At 35.5% G+C, this 15,715-nt stretch overlaps 1 protein-coding gene across 1 annotated transcript in view; it reads right to left on the reverse strand.

Annotated features, from left to right (window-relative positions):
- The window catches only part of TNKS (tankyrase), a 209,828-nt gene that overhangs the window by 88,154 nt on the left and 105,959 nt on the right, over positions 1–15,715 (reverse strand). Inside the window, exons 4-5 of the mRNA XM_004696189.3 lie at positions 5,336–5,372; positions 4,504–4,579 (exon numbers count right to left, since the gene is read on the reverse strand). Coding sequence (XP_004696246.1) covers positions 4,504–4,579; positions 5,336–5,372 — 113 coding nt within the window. The remainder of the gene's footprint in view (positions 1–4,503; positions 4,580–5,335; positions 5,373–15,715) is intronic.

A 15,715-nucleotide genomic window follows, 5' to 3' on the forward strand; every position in this document is an offset into this window, starting at 1 on the left:
TATTGTGATAAATTTTATGAGCCCCAATAAATTGATTAAAAAAATAATAAATAAAAAAAAAAAAAGATAACTCATTAAAAAAAACACTTTACTTTTGTTTCTCAGTCTTATAAACTATTTTATGAAATGAAGGTTCAGAGTAGAAATTTGATACTTAAGTAAATCTTCCAGTTAATATTTCCAAATTTTAATCATACTGCTTGCTCTCCATGTGCCTGTTCATCTAAACTTGGAGTTTCTGAAGGGGTATACATGTCTAAATAGTAATGCTAGAAAAATATAGACCAGGAACAAAAAACCAAAATCATCTTACATCTAAATATTATATCACAGCAGAAGAATCACACCATTTTAGTGCAACAGCTTTGATGTATGAAAAAAAAAATGGTTTAACCATTTTAACTACCAAATTTTAAGTTCCTTGTTCACCAGTACTATTCACCCTGTATTTCCTTATTTCCCATATATGGTATGTATTATGTACTAAGTGAATTAAGAGTTTCGGGGGAAAAAATGGTGGTAGAAATATAAAAAAATTAAAATGAATTACCAACTGAAATATTATTTCTTTTCAATATTTGATGACATGAACCATAACAATAGGAGGCATAGTAGATATAGGTAAAGATCTCTTCAGGTATCGTTCAAGTTTTCAAGTCCAAACCAGTCCTTGTTATGATAGGGTAGTGTGACCCTGGGACATGCAGAGTCTTAGAACTCTCGAACGAAAGGATAGAATAACTTGAGATGCATTCAAGTATTTCTTCCCATTTGTTGTAAAAATGCATTTTCACTTGTTCAAAAACCAGAGGATACCAACCTATCAAATTTAATATCATACTGGACCAAAACATCTGGATAATAAAATGACAAATATTATTCAATCAAACAGATCTCATTTGAGAAGAAAAAAAACCAGGAAGAATTCTAGAAAAGAAGCAATCTATTTTAAGGTTCTGTAAGAAGATGGCTAAGCATAATGGGCAAGGGTTATAAAGAGAGTAAATAGTATTTCTGGCCTTCTGGTTCCAAAGAGGCCATCTCCCGAGCATATAGACTAGTATGGAGCAGCACACAATTAAGCAAAACATTAAAAACTCATTATCTACCTTTGCTTTCTTGGAACATAAACAAACACCTACAAATTTTGGGAATAGCCATGCTCTAATTTTAATATGCTTACAAAATCACAATATAACCATGTTATTGAAATCCTAACTGGTGCACTTCACTATTTTCAGATTCGCCCATTTTTTTCTCTAAATCTGGGAGAAACTTTAAAATTACCAATTCATGTATTATTTAATTAGGTAGTCATCAAGTCATCACAGAATTAAGAGATTACCTAAAATTTACACTGTCATTATATAATCCCACATATTATATGTAAAAGGAGTATTAAAGTATAACCGCCCCCCCCCCACATATCTCTAGGCAAAATCTCCAAGTACCAGTCAATGTATAAGGAACATTTCTTCTCCAGAAATGTTACAAAACTGACATTTCCGTGGCCTTTTCAAATTCATAAACCAGTAGCACAGTAAAAACAGAGGCAGGCAAGGGCTCAGTCATCCATTAATATAGTTATTTTAAAAAGGTCTTGACTCTGTGCTGTGTTTTAAAGCACAAATTCAAGAAAAAGAACCTGCAATATACTTGGCTTAGAAGATATGAACACATACTTTCATTCTCTGATTGTTCTAATTTTAAACATTTGCAAATGGTCTAAGAAAGTACTAAATAGCCAAGTCAGAGACATTTATTTTATCAGTTCCTTATACATGTTCAAGACACTAACATTAAGAAAACAAGATACTGTTATAATGAACAGATCTCATCTCAATCTCCACCAACACCCAAATATTCATCACACTTCTTGGCTTTACTGGTATATTTAATATGAATTATGATGTGACATATATGAGCATATCTGAATGCAAATCTTATTGAATCTTAATTATGGAAGTTTATTTGCATTTTGCATACAGATGACAACTGTGAATGAATTTCTGTGCTAAATGTGTAGCACTAAACCTTTATCACCACTGGTTTAAGTCTAATTTTCTTTTCCTAACTAATTTAATTTAGAAAAACTGTTAACTCTAAAGATATACGATAACATATATCGGAGAATTATTGGATTATGTCTATTTTGTGAATCTTTGAGCATTATTAATCCTTAAGGTATTTTTGTAAAAAAACATTCTATACATTAAAATAAAATGTAATTTTCTTTTGTGGTATAATTTTATCTACAACTAAGTAAATACTAGAAATAACAATGAAGAGATAAAATCCACCATTCATATATTTCAGAGGCTACCATTATGTTTACCCCAGGAAACAATATTTGTATCCTAAGCTTCTACTAAGTGAAAAGTGCCAGACTTAGTCTTGTACAATAAATACAAAGAGCGCAGACAGATAAGAAAAAGACGTCTGTGAATGCCTACAATTCAAGGAACTCTGCAATGCCATCTGAGCAGCAATACAGAAAAGGAACCATAGGAATTTGGATGAAGGGTATACTGGTTCCAGCTAAGGTAAGGAAGGAAGAACAAGCTAAAAGAGTTGTATGCATTTGTGTAGGGGCTGAGGCAAGGAGAAAAAGGAGTAAATTTTAGGGTTTGAATATTCCTTAACTATTAAGATTTATTGCACTAGAAATGGGCTTGTCAAGTTATACGAATAAGGATGGAAGAATAAGGTTTGTCTGGAAAGAAGACTTTTGCTATAGTAATTTCACTCAATTTTTTTAGTATTAAAATGGCTATGGAAAATTGATGTAGGCTCGGCTTTAAAAGATACTCACTGGTGTGGAGTCGATTCTGACTCACAGCAACCCTACAGGACAGGGCAGAACTGCTCTTGTGGGCTTCCAAGACTTTAACTCTTGATGGGAATAGAAAGCCTAGTCTTTTTCTCCTGAGGAGCGGCTGATGGGATTCGAACTGTGGGCCTTACCGTTATGCACAAACTAACTACACCACCTGTGCTCCAGGGCTCTAAAAAAGCTATGAACAAAAGACACTGCTGCACCGAATACAGATAAGAAGGCCCATTTTTTACATAACAGCAAAAGACACTATTTAGTGACGGGATCTAAACAACATGCAGCTCAAAGCACACACAAAAATGCTAAAAATCCCCAAGCAACTTCAAAATCAAAGGAAAAATGGTCAGCTAGTTTAAAAGAACTCCCCCAAAAGTCAGCAACAGTCCTAAGCAAATCTTCGCTAGTTTATAGCCCGATATAATATAATCTTCCACGAAAAAAGAAGTTCCCTCCCCCCGGTTATTTGGAGAAACTGAACACTTCTGGGCCATTTGGCAAAGGCATAAGGCACAAGCCATCTACAAGAACAAGAAACATTTATCATGTTCTATGGTCTTCAATTCCTTGCCACTACTACATGACTTTTCAGTATAAAAGGGGAGGAAACTGGGGAGGCAATCAAGGAAAACTAAGTAATTTTAGTTTATAAAATTATTCTTCTCTCAGAAGTGATTTTTAAAAAAGGCAACATAGCTTATTACTTCTAAATGAGCACCATTTATTGTGATACTTACCACATGGCATTTTCACACTAAGTAATTTTCAAAGGAATTCATTCTTTTTTTTAAAGAATTCATTCTTTAAACAGTAGGCTCAAAATTATTTTCCTCAATATTTGCAGGTCTCTTTGAAACTATTTCAGATTTTTAAGATGCAAAAGCCATTCTCAAACATTCAAAATTATTTGTCATTTTTTCAAAGACTCTTCAGTAGAGAGTGCTCTGGTTTTCAATGTCTTGTTAGGTAAATCACTGCGAAACTTTGCAGTCAATTTCCAAAGGCTGTAAAGGGTTACATTTCAGTTTACACCCAGCAAGAAAATGAAGCAGATAATGAAGCTGCCACTTGTACATTTTACATATCACGCTACACTTACGACAACACGATATTCATGCAGAATGTTGCTCTTTGCTGTAATCTTTTTTGGCTTAATATATCACAAAAAAGTAGCAACGCCCCCCACCACGCCCCCCACTCCAAGTAAACAAAACACCAAGGTGGTTATATCTACAAAAAGAATGAACATTTTCTCAGCTTTAAATGGAAAATGTGTTAATATCTAGCATCTTTGCCAAATCAAAAATTTAAATACACTAATAATGATGGGTAAATAGAACATACACAAATATTTCCAATTTTCATTATCACAGATGGAAAATAATAATGTTGTTGTAATATCAATCACTGACAAAGCTGCAGTTCCAGTTAACAAACAACTTTTAGTGTCTGCTATTAGAGAGAAAAGGCTGACTTAAGATCCATGCTTTACCAGCTCTATGAATATGTCACAATTGCCAATAACAGATTCAGCAGCATTTCATTTTGCAGTGAAAAGGTGCCCGTAAAAATATAGGCATATAAATATGTGTATGTATGCCCATTCCAAATTTTTAAATGGAAAAGTAACAAGAAGCTAAGGCAAGGATATGTATTTTAAAACAGCTTACCTTTCGTCCATCACTTGCATGGCAATTCACATTTAGAGGAGTCAGTAAAGCCATTAGTTTTTCTTCATTACCACTCCTATAAAAAGGAAATAAATCAGTTTCTATAAAACTATAGAGCTTCTTATAAACATACATGGGTATTTTTCACAAAAATTGAAAATAATCTTGGTTTTTAAAGATATCTTTTATAAGGATCGCTCAATGAATCTTTTTCTCTATAAAAGTGAATTTAATTTATTTCCAATTAATTCCTCTTAATCATTATATGGAGGTACATCTTGAACGATACAACTTTCTAAATTATTTGCTTTATTTGTCATCAAGTCACCCTCTTAATTATCAACAAACTTTATTCTGTTAAGTAATCTAAAACACTGGAGTGAAAAATACATAGAAAATGCCATAACGAGGTAATCAATTAAATTATAAATGATGAAGAACAAAAGAAAATGGATGGGAATTCTAACATTTACTTTATGGCCCTTAGTCCAGCTTTGCTAGGAAAATTCAGAGTCAAATGAAAGGCTCGGCATTTAAGTACTCCAATAATATCTTTTGAAACGCTGGGCAAGTAAGGTTTGCAAGCACCTAAGAAATGTTTCCAATGAAATTAACCTTCTAATCATCACCATAGTGAAAGACTTTATCATTACATCCACTGGTCTTGTTTTTTAAAAAGTATACAGAAATTTTGAGTAAGGTTTTAGCCACATTACCACTAAAATCCAAGCAAGACAATAACATGTTAGAATTTCTCTAGTCCTCCACCTGCCCTCCCTTCTCTTCTCCCTTAAATGCATTGTACTCACTTCAAATGAATGGAATCACGTACCTAGCAGCTTCTAGGAGTTCGTCTTTCTTGTATTCACCTAGATGATTGCAAAATATCATGCTGTTAGCATTTGGCAGAAGACAGATTAAGAAATGCAGTAGGCAGCAAACAGAGAATTAAATAGAGAAGAACAGAAAAGAGAGTCCACACCCCGCTGGGTGATGGAGCCGTGACGTTAGCCAGCTTGTGAAGGCAGCATCACCAGTGCCTTGGAGACGGGCAGCAAATTGACGCAGCTTCTTGTCCAATCCTCAGATGAAATAGCTTTCTTCCGACAACCAATGAATGCTAAATCTCGTGTCCAGAAACACAGTCCCTCCAGATAACAGCATGCCAGCTGAAGACAATGTCCCCTTCCCCCTTTCTATTCAGGCCGTCACAGTATACTTGGGAAGCATAATACATTCTGAGACAAAAGCAAAATAATGTGGCTCTTTAAAGGTACAAATTACGAGTCTTCCAAACACTCCGTTTTATTTGTAATGGCATGGAAAGTTTTTAAAAATAAAACCCCTTTATACTATTGTTAGGCATCACAGCACTAGAAAATGCAAATATCAGAACCACGAAGCCTTTGCCTCTATAGGGTGGTCTGTAGACTAGAAATACGTGAACTACGTACCAAATGCTATGAGCCTCTTGGAGGCAGCGCCCCCAAAACCCATGCAATGATACATTCCTAATGTCAACAATATTTTAATATGATGCAAATGTTCATCTTCTATACAAATTTAGTGTCAAATTTTAATCAATAATAAATATAAAAAAAAATTATTTTTAAAGAAGGCTGGGATCTCTGAGAATGAGCAGAGAGCCAACTACTGCGATGCAGGTAATTTTTCTCCAGGTTATTTTTTTCACAATGGATTTTTTTCATCTATTACCCACTATAACCAGAGATATAATTTAAAACCTTGTATAACAAATATCTTAGGGTGTTCAAGATCTAGCAAACAAGTTTCTTTTGCAAGTTCAATTGAGGGACAATGAAATTTGAATATAGCATAAGTTCACTCAACAAATAAAAACAGTCGGAACTATGATTCAGCTATATTATGCTGACTCAATGTGTAATATCATTAAAAAAATAACTACACAAAATGTCTTAGCAAATAATTAGATAAAAGAATATAAAATGTATATGTAAGAAGTAAACTTTAGATTAAATGAAAATTTTAAATTATATTATTAGCTTATAATATTTTAAAAATACTACCATTGCACTTTTTTTTCCTTTGGGGAATAAAATATAGAACACTGATGAAAATACTAGAAAGATACTGTAAGATCACTAAACACATGTTTAAGTTATTTACTACTTACCATTAAAATATTATTTTTCCTTATATTTTTATCTTGCTTTTTGGATTAAGATTAAATTAATATCCAGAAACAATCACAAAGCATTTTCCAGTAAGAAAACATTTTTTAAATAGCATTTTTCCTCTAACGGAATTTCTATATCAGTAAAGTTACAAGTTCACAATATACACTGATAAGATGGAATGTGCAATTTCATGATTAAAGTAGTTATTATTCAAATTTCCCATACACTGATTTTATTTTCCCTAATTGATTGGCTGTACAATCCATATTATTATGTCCTTTGGCCAATGAAGTTGCTTGCCTTCCCAAGTCAAAACCCTATTTTTAACAAACATAAAATTTTAGCCATAGTGAAACATGAAGCCAATAAACGAGGTAATAACTGCAAGGTGTTTGGGGTCCCTACAGTTCACAGCAGTCCGCCTACATAAACTGTGGCAATATAGATATAACAGAGTCCATTTAAAGGCTCTTCATATCTTCAAATGTCTTAAGAACAAGATTAAAGATAACAAATATATCAATAATTTGTAGACAAAGGAATAGAAGATAATGGCATTTTTCCATGAACTTTTTTAATGCTCCTTCATATATATGTCACTCAATCTGTCCCCGTATAGTCATTGAAAAGTCTACATACCAGATTCAAACCTACAATGGCACTATTTTATCAACTCTGCCCTCAAGGGGTATTAGTCTATTAAAAGAAACAAGCACACAGCCAAATGTTTACTGTAGAGTGTGGACAGTATCTTAGTACAGTGTGCTATTAGGGCTCTCAGGTCTGTCTAAAAGGGAATTAGGTGGGATAGTCGAAGTCTAACGAGGGTTTCCTAGACTCGGGGTATTTGCGGAGTCTTGAAAAAAGAACAGGTGAAGGAGGGTGAGGGAGAAGAAAGCAACCAAAATAAGAGACAGGAAAGGAAGCAGTCGCTGCGTCGGTCTGAAGCACAGGATGCTTGCAGGGGAATGGGTGATAGTGAGACAGAGAGGAAACAAAGTCCACAAATGGTTCTCTAAGGTAAGAAGTGGGAACTGTTTTGAAAGCAATGAAGAACTACTGAAAGATTTGAGCAAACAGATGTAATACATAAAGACCTACAAGTTCATGATTGCATACCATATTTCCAATACATTACCCTAATGAACTTTAATGATGGGGGGAGGGGTGCCCTCCTCCCACCAAAAGGGAAAAGAGAAGAAGAATGGAATGGACAAAAGGAAGAAAAGGAAAACAAGGAATTCTTGCAGAGTTTATATTTTGGAGTAAATATACATTCCCTGATAAAACATAAAATTCATTGTGAGTTGAAAGTAGCTACTATTGAAATCAGTCCACCTACATAACTGGACTTCTCATTAAGCCTAGATTATTGACACTTTCATCAAAAGGTATATTTGGGGGGAGGAGGGTGCTATCTCCTCATGGGTGTGCTGATAATAAAATGCAAATATTTAAGTGCATATAACATGGTCTGACAGATAATTACAAATGCCTTTTTACTCCTGTTCTTAGATACCGTAGCACTTGAATCAGCTCTTCTGCAATACATCTCAGCATCCACTATCTGGTGCCCGAGGACCACAATCCATAAACAGTTGAAGCTATTTTTCAAATGCCACATTGCAGACACAACTAACATAATGAATTCAAAGTCTCTCAAAGGCTCTGACAGCAAATCTGTGCTGCGTATTTTACAGCCAAACCACCAGTTCTATTTCCTTTTAGCCTAGAATCTGAAAATATTCTGGTGGAGACGATGGTGCTCTATGGAGCATTTATATTCTTTAATAACACTAGCAATAGATCAGCCAGAAAGCAAGCGAGGCAATTATAGACAAGAGAATAGCAGCAAGGAATGGAGAAAATAGATGGCTGAAAACATTTTTCTTTGATTAGAAGTGGGATTTTAAAAATCAAAACAAAAAAACAGCTACAAAGTTTGATTTTCAGTGGCTAAATAGTTATTATTAATCAAGCAGCGAGAGACATTATATATACTAGTGTTGGTGGTGGTAGTTCCTGTCAAGTCAATTCCAGCACATGGGATTCAAAGCTGTGACCTTTGGATGCCAGTCGCCTTTGTCCTTTGGTACCACACTGAGGTTCTGACTCACAGTTCCAGCCTCACAACAGTTGCTATCGCTGCAGACACACACATATATATCACATACCAGTTAATGTGTGAAACAGCTGTTATCAGAATGAACACTGAAAACAAAACTTTCTATTTCTTTGAGATAGTCAGAACCCTTGGCTAAATATAAAGGCAAAACTACTCTTTTAATTAAAATTATGAAAACCTAAAAAAAAAACCAACCCAAAACAATAAAATCAATTTATGAAAACCTATGTTAATAAGTTGAAGTCAGGAGTATTAACCTACCTTAATTTCAGCATTTCAAGGGACTTTTGCCTTTTATCCAGATCAAGGTGGACTAGTTTTGTATATCAGAGTCATATTCACAGATAAAGCGTCATAGCTAAGGTAGAGGGCGAGCGCACAGAGACGCCCCGCAGGGAGTGGCCTACGACAGTGGTGGCAGCCCTGGGCTCAAACCCAACGGTGGTTGCGAGGACGGCGTGGAATTGGGCAGCATTTCCCTCCGCTGTACCCAGGGTCACGATGAGTCAGAACCCAACCCATGTTGAACATATTTTCACCATAATTTGTTAAAGTGTTTTTTACTGTTTCAGTTGTCTTTGTTGAGATGGAATAAAATGAAAAGATTATAAACAGAAATCCCTACAGAAATAGGGACTAATGCATAATTTGGATCTTTCTTTTCAAAATCATACATAATGTATGTTTCTTCGTAATATCTCATTATATGCAACAATCAACAGAGTATGTGTGAGGGTGCACTTCGAAAGTGTTCCTTTTCTCCTTGCCACTCTCAATTTTGAAATCCTCCTAAGAGATCACCAGCAATGTGTTCATTTACAGGTAATGAATCTGGCACCAGGGTAGTTAAATGGACTGTCTAGGATTTCCCTGAGTAGCCACAATCTGTCAGGTCTGGAATTAGGCTACTCTGTGAGCACAAACTAACCAAATTTGAGGTTTGGAGGAAGGGGTGTTGATGAAACAAAAGGGAAACAAAATAATCACATTAAAGCAATTTTTTAAACCATGAGTTATTCAAATTAAATAGGTAACTCAAAATTATAAAGAGAAGTCAAAGTTGTCCACCAAAACTATCTTAAAGTTTTTAAACTTTCAGATATACTTGTAAAAATTGGCAAATACCATTATGTTAATAATGCTTTTATCCTTTAGTTTACTTAACACTTTGCATTAAGAAAACAGAAATGAAGAAAATATATCATCTACTCAAATGAACAATGCAGTTTGCCTTTCCCATAGTATGCTTTAATTCCCAAGCGTCCTACATGTTCTAAGAGAAAAGCTAGATGAAGATTTTAGTCAAGAATCTCAGTTATCAGGTTAAAGTGCAGGCTCATACACTATGTTCCAAGTGCCACTGTGAACTGATAATTCTGACACATAGATTTTCTCCATTAAGGTGCCAGCAAATAATGAGTTGAGCTCAATCCTGCAGTCCCAACGACAGACTATTTTGGGAATAAAATATTACTTTAGGTGACAAGTTTCATCGTGCTTTCACTAATAGGTTTAAGAATTCAGAACTAGTTATCTTGGCTGGGGAAGGAACTTATTAACTAAAGCACTAGGAGACAGTCACGTGTAAAGAAGTTAAAGTTAGCTCTTTCACCAAAAGCAATTTGACCTTTATGTTAACATTAAATAACATTAAACATCAATTGTGCTATAAGCTCACCATAACCACTAAATTGTAAAATAACCACTAGCCTCAGGTGGCAATTCACATTTAAATTAATTACAATCACTTAGAAATAAAATATTGCTCTTCAGTGGCAGCACCCATATTTCATTAGGCTAATGTATCCCACGCTGGACAGTGCACAGAGAGCATTAGGCAGAACTATGGTTGGGTCACATTTCTTCATGGCTATTTAAGAAGTAAGCTTTGACCCAAATGAACTACTTTCCATAATTTTCTTACTCTTAAAATGTGCATTGTCAACCCTCTATAAACATTTCCCTATATGAATACCAAACAACAAATTCATCAGCATATGACACTATTAAAAACACTGGATTGGATGATAGTAGATCTAGACTGAATTCTAGCTCCATGACTGGTTTATTTGTGTGGCCTCAGAAGTCATTTTATATTTTAAGATACCTCCATCCACTGTTTGTCTCGAGGAAAATAGGGTTAAAGTTTCAGACTAAAATTCTTATCCTATATTTGTACAATGCAGTGAATTACTTGATGTGGCCCAGCTAGCCTACATCTTTGTAATTTTCACCCAAGGACTGAATAGACAAACATGAGGTGCTTGTGACCCACCAAGGGGACTGGACAGCTTGCTAATCATGTAAATAAGGTGTACAAACCCCCTGAGAACTGGTCAGTGCTGCCATTCCACTCGTTTTAAAATGAGTCATCCCAGAGGTGGAAAGAGGTACTCACAACCATCAAGAGAGAAGAGTCAGGAGGGAAAGGAGTCCTTGGGGCTTGAGATCCCTAGGCTGAACCGCCAGGTCCAGAAGACAGGCTTGTGACACCCGAGACAGTGAAACATAGTTACATCACAGAAAACTAGTTACAACAGCAAGAAGCAAACAACCAAAATGCCCATTGGTAAAAGAATGAATATATAAATTTTGGTACATAAACAGAAGGGAACACTGCTCTTTTTAGTGCCGCCGCTGAGTCAGCTCCAACTCACACTGGCCCTAGGCATTACAAACCAAACCACTGCCCGATTCGGCACCATCTTCACGATTGTCCTGATGGGTGAACTCCATCACGGTCGCCACGGTGGCAATCCAGCTCATTGATGGTCTTCCTTTTTGCTGAGCTTCTTACTACCAAGCAGGTGTCTTTTTCTAGGGACCGATCTCTTGCGAAAACACGTGCAAAGGACGTGAGACGAAGCCTCAAGCTCCTTACTTCGAAGGAGCACTCTGGCTGTAATTCTTCCCGGAGCCTGTCTGCTCCTCTGCATTGATTGTAGTTTCAAGACTCCTCGCCAACACCCTAAGTCAAACGCATCAGTTCTTCTGTAGTCTTCCTTATGCAATAGCACACTCAGGTGTATATAAGGCAACTGACTGAAAACACCACAGATGGTGTAGGGAGATGTCTTCAAAGAGACATCTCTGCTCTTCGATACTTTAAAAAGTCCTGTGCAGCAGATTTGCCCAATGCATTATGCTCTTTGATTTCTCAATTGCTGCTTTCATGAGCAATGACTGTGCATCCAAGCAAGATGAAATACTTGACATCTTCTATTTTCTTTGTTTATCATGATGTTGTCTATTAGTTTGGTTGTGGGGGTTTTCGTTTTCTTTACAAAAATTGAAATCTGAACTGAAGGCTGCAGTCTTTGATCTTCATCAGCAAGAGTTCATGTCCTCCTCACTTTCAATAAGCAACGTTGTGTCATTTGCACAATAGCGATTGTTGGTAAGCCTTGCACCAATCCTGATGTCCCATTCTCCCTTGAATGGGCCACTTTTTCCGATTACCTCCCTATCCACATTGAATAAGTGTGGTGAAAGGATGCAGTCTTTTTTTTTTAATTCTTTGTGCAAAAATTTTATTAATTTTAATAAATCATTTATTGGGGGTCTTACAGTTCTTAGAACAATCCATGCATGAATTGTATCAAGCACATTTGTGTATATGTGGCCATCATCATTTCCAGAACAAAATATTTTAATTTCTGACTCCAATTGTTTAATAGTTATAGGGCTATGCAGAATTTGTTTCTTCTTGAGTCAGATTAATTAATTTCTATATTTCAAGAAATTTGTCCATTATGTTTAAACTAACTAATTGATTAGCATACTTAAAAAAAATCATTTTATTGGGGGCTCATACGTTTTTTTTTAAAACATCTTATTGGGGGCTCATACATCTCTTATCACAATCCATACATATGTCAATTGTATAAAGCACATTTGTACATTCGTTACCCTCATCATTCTCAAAACATTTGCTGTCCATGTAAGCCAGGATGCAGTCTTGATGCATACCTTTTCCATTTTCAAACATTCAGTGTGTCTTTGTTCTCTTGGTCCATGATACAACCCATCAGCACAATGAAGGGTTGTAGAATTTCAATTCTTCTACTCTGACCCATAGTTTTTTATGGTTCATGCTCTACAGTTCCTTTATATAGTCAATAAAACACTAAATATATTTTTGGTATATTCTGCTTTCATCCAAGAGCCATCTGACATTCAGCTTCAATTTCTGGCAGCTCTCTATTGATGTATCAATATAGCGACTGTTGTTGAATTATCTTCAGCATACTTTTACTTGCATGTGATATTAATGACAGTGTTCGATAATGTCTGCATTCTGCTGAACCAGCAATTCTTTGGAAAGGGTACAAATATGGATCTCTTCCCAGCCAGTTGACCAGGTAGCTAGCCTCTAAACTTCTTGTTATAGATAAGTGGGTGCTTCCAGTGTTTCCTCAACATGCTGAAACATTTCAATTGATGTTCCATCAATTTCCGGAGCCCTGCTTTTCGCAAATGTCTTCAGTGCTGTTTGGAGTTCTTCCGTCAATGTTATTTTTTAATCATATGCTACTTCTTGAAATGTTGAATATCTACCTGTTCTTTTGGGTTCAGTGACTCAGTGTATTCCTTCCATTTTCTTTTGATGCTTCCTGCACCATTTAGTATTTTTCCCATAGAATCCTTCACTACTGTAACTTGAGGCATATTTTTTTTCATGAGTTCTTTCATTGTGAAATATGCTGAGTGTGTTCTTCCTTTTTGGTTTTCTAACTCCAGGTCTTTGCACACTTAATCACGATACTTTGTCTTCTCAAGCTGCTCTTTGAAAATTTCTATTCAGTTTTTTAATTTAATCCCCCCCCCCCTTTGTTTTAGCTACTACATGTTCAAGAGCAAGTTTCAATCTCTTCTGAGATCTACTTTGATCTTTTCTTTCTTGTCTATGCATTGTTAAACAATTATGAATTTGTGAAAAACCTGACGGCATTTTGCTGAGCGAAGTTGGTCACTCACAAAAGAACAAATATTGTATGAAACCAGTCATTTAAAAGAAAAAAAATCAGGATGAAAGTTTTCATTACAAAGTAAAGACTTTGCTGTTTACCAGGGGTAGGAGAGAGGGAAGAAAGGGGAAATAATAGAGGACACAGGTGTTAACTTGGGTGAAAGGGAAGCTAATACCCTATTAGAGAAAGATGGGGAAAGCGGGGCGTGTGGCAAGTCATTGGAAGGTTTGATACGTTATTTTAGTTGTTGAGTGTAACTATGATGACCTAATCTATAAATCCCTCCTTAGTTCACAAAAAGGTTTCATGGAAAAACTGCATTATCTGCATTAACTTTTCTTATCGTTTTATTTGGGGCTCTCACAGCACTTACAACAATCCATACATCAAGTGTATCAATCACAGCATTATTTTTCAAGTCAACTTTTCCATGAGCTTTCTGGAGTGCCCTTGCAGATCCACTAAGCACAAGTTGAATCAACAGAGTGACTTCTAATATGTTTATGTACAGAAAGATAACTGAACTAAGTATTAGAATCTAAACTACACAGTTTCAATTTTATTGATTTATTTCTATATCACTTAATACTTCTAATCACCCATTAAATCTATATATCAAATTACAACAAATTCTGCTGTAATGTGATCCATTTAATGTCTTCTCTCTACTTGGCATTCTCTCCATGCGATTGCCACCATTTATGTACTTAACGTATATACTCATGCATAAGCTGAGTTTTTCCAGTACATTTTTAATGCAGTTTTTGTGGTAAAATTGAGTGCCTCGGCTGATAATTGGGTCAGCTTATACTTGAGTATATATGGTAATTCTTTCACCAGTTTTCTACAATGGGTCTGTAACAAATCTCTAATGTTTCCAGTTCTTAATTCAAAGATTTTAGATTAAATTCAGATTAGCTTTTAGATCAGTGGTTCTCAACCTGTGGGTCACAACCCCTTTGGGGGTCGAATGACCCTTTCACAGGAGTTGCCCAATTCATAACAGTAGCAAAATTACAGTTATGAAGTAGCAATGAAAATAATTTTATGGTTGGGGGTCACCACAACCCGAGGAGCTGTATTAACGGGCCGCAGCATTACAAAGGTTGAGAACCACTGTTTCAGATTAAGTTCAGATTTAGTTATTCCACTCTTGAAAATTAGGCTAAAGGGTTAAACATTAGTTTGTAAGACATTGTAATCAATGTCATAGTAAAAGAGGAAAAAAAGGAAGAAAATAATGATTAATCCCTGCTCCTATGTTTACAAAATAATGTCCAACTCTTTCCCCCCCAACTCTTAAAGCTGATACATTCAAGATCCTTTAAAATATGGACCCAATTTCAGGTTTTTTTTGTTTTTCAATGTTCTTCCCTCCACTTCATCTTCTCAAAGCATATGATGAACTCTCCTACCTTGCTTTTCCCCAAACAAACGCTACATTTCTCTGAATGCCCTTGGTTTATGTTGGTAATTATTTGATCCCCAATCAATCTCCATTTGTTAAAAATCCTGCCAAAAGTATATGGTCAAGTTTTTATAGGACTTTGTTCATGAATTCACTCCATACCATTCTACTGAAAAACAATGTCAAAGGACACAGAGCCTAGTCCCAGTTTTGCCCCTATGTAATTAGGTTGTAGGCAATTTATTTGCCTATTCTTGAGTGTTAACTAAATCATGTGTAAAATCATGGTATCAAACTAATATTTTAATCGTATCAAGGCTGTTCTAAGATTATATTTACAGTCAATGAGTATAAGTCAGGAGTTTTTAACTGGTAAACTCCTGGAATTCATTAAATCTCTAAAACCCCTGAAATCTGAGCTATGTTGAAATGTCCCCCCACCACCGCCCCAGGAAGTAGTCTATAGCTGCTCTCATTGGCTCCTTCAAAATGGTTCATAATTAAAAAAACATTTGAAAACTATCCGTTCGTTGGATCTTAGCATTTTATA

Source organism: Echinops telfairi, unplaced genomic scaffold, assembly GCF_000313985.2.
Source record: "Echinops telfairi isolate 266 unplaced genomic scaffold, ASM31398v2 ScPeMD7_9;HRSCAF=40, whole genome shotgun sequence".
Taxonomy (NCBI): Eukaryota; Metazoa; Chordata; class Mammalia; order Afrosoricida; family Tenrecidae; genus Echinops; species Echinops telfairi.